This window comes from Eimeria tenella, genomic scaffold (genome assembly GCF_000499545.2).
Source record: "Eimeria tenella Houghton genomic scaffold, Eth_scaff3400, whole genome shotgun sequence".
NCBI lineage: Eukaryota > Apicomplexa > Conoidasida > Eucoccidiorida > Eimeriidae > Eimeria > Eimeria tenella.
In genome coordinates this window covers 1-1,072 of record NW_013544395.1, presented here as the reverse complement: position 1 = coordinate 1,072, position 1,072 = coordinate 1, and the positions used below count along the sequence as shown (strand labels likewise).

The following is a 1,072-nucleotide window of genomic DNA, read 5'->3' as shown; positions in this document are numbered from 1 at the left end:
CTTGATGCTTTTGCTACTGCTAAACTGACTTGCTGCTGCTGCTCCTGCTAAACTGACTTGCTGCTGCTGCTAAACTGACTGCTGCTGCTGCTGCTGCTGCTGTTCAGCTCTGCACAGTTTGAAGAGACAGTTCTCATTGGTCCCAACGGCCCCGAAGTCCTAACGAGGCCCTAAGGGCCCCCAAGAAGCCCCTGAGGGGCCCCCCAAGGGGCCCCTTTGGAGGCCCCTTGGGGGCCCCCAGGGGTCCCCCCAGGGGCCCCTTGAGGGGCCCCTGAGGGCCCCTTGGGGTACCCTCCAGGGCCAGTATGAGGGCCCTCGGGGGCCCTGGGCCTCTTCATGCCACAGTGGGGCTGCAACACCCTTGTACCCAAAGCCCAAGGGGGGCCCTCCGGGGGGCCCCCTAGGGGCCCCTTTGAGCGGTTGGGGGCCCCCTTGAGGCAGGGGCCCCCAAGTTTATGTGTTTAAAAAAGAAGTGGGTGCAGAGCGTCTGCCCCTGCGGGCTGTCGGGGGCCCCTCAGGGGGCCCCCCGGGGCTCTGGACCCTGTCTGGGGGGGCCCCCCGAGACCCCACTGGGGGCCCCTGGTAGGGCTGAACCCTTTTTCGGGGGCCCCGCCTTCTCGGGGGGCCCCCCTCTCTGTCTCTTTGGGGGCCCCCCTCAGGAAGCAAAAGAGGAACAGAAAAGGGACAAAGTTTGTTCAAAGCTGCTGCTTCTATTTCGGGCAGCGCCTCGCCTGCTGCTCTGCTGCAGTCGTGCATGCTGCAGCTTCGAAACCCCCCGCTGCTGCTGCTGCTGCTGCTGGGTGCTGCGGTTTGGGGGCCGTCGGCTGGGGGGCCCCCGCTTTGCTCCTTCAGCTGCAGCACCCTGAGGGCCTCCCTGCCAACTTTAAGATCTGCGGCTGTTGCATCTCCGAGGGGCCCCAGAAAGGGGGGCCCCTCTGCATGCAGTCCTTGCAGGGGCCCCCTCAGGGTCTCGGGCAATGGCGAGGGCCCCCCGAGGGCCCCTTGGGCCCTGGAGGTGCCCCCCGAGGGCCCCAGCGCCCCCGGGGCGCCGGAGGCCCCGGGGGCCCCGGGG

At 67.8% G+C, this 1,072-nt stretch overlaps 1 protein-coding gene across 1 annotated transcript; it reads right to left on the bottom strand.

Moving 5' to 3' along the window:
- Window positions 1-453: 453 nt before the first annotated feature.
- ETH_00037575 (uncharacterized protein) lies at window positions 454-756 on the bottom strand (the record flags this gene model as incomplete). The annotated part of the gene is made up of 1 exon (XM_013379504.1): window positions 454-756. The coding sequence occupies one exon, from the start codon at window positions 754-756 to the stop codon at window positions 454-456; it is 303 nt and encodes a 100-aa protein (XP_013234958.1).
- Window positions 757-1,072: the final 316 nt, after the last annotated feature.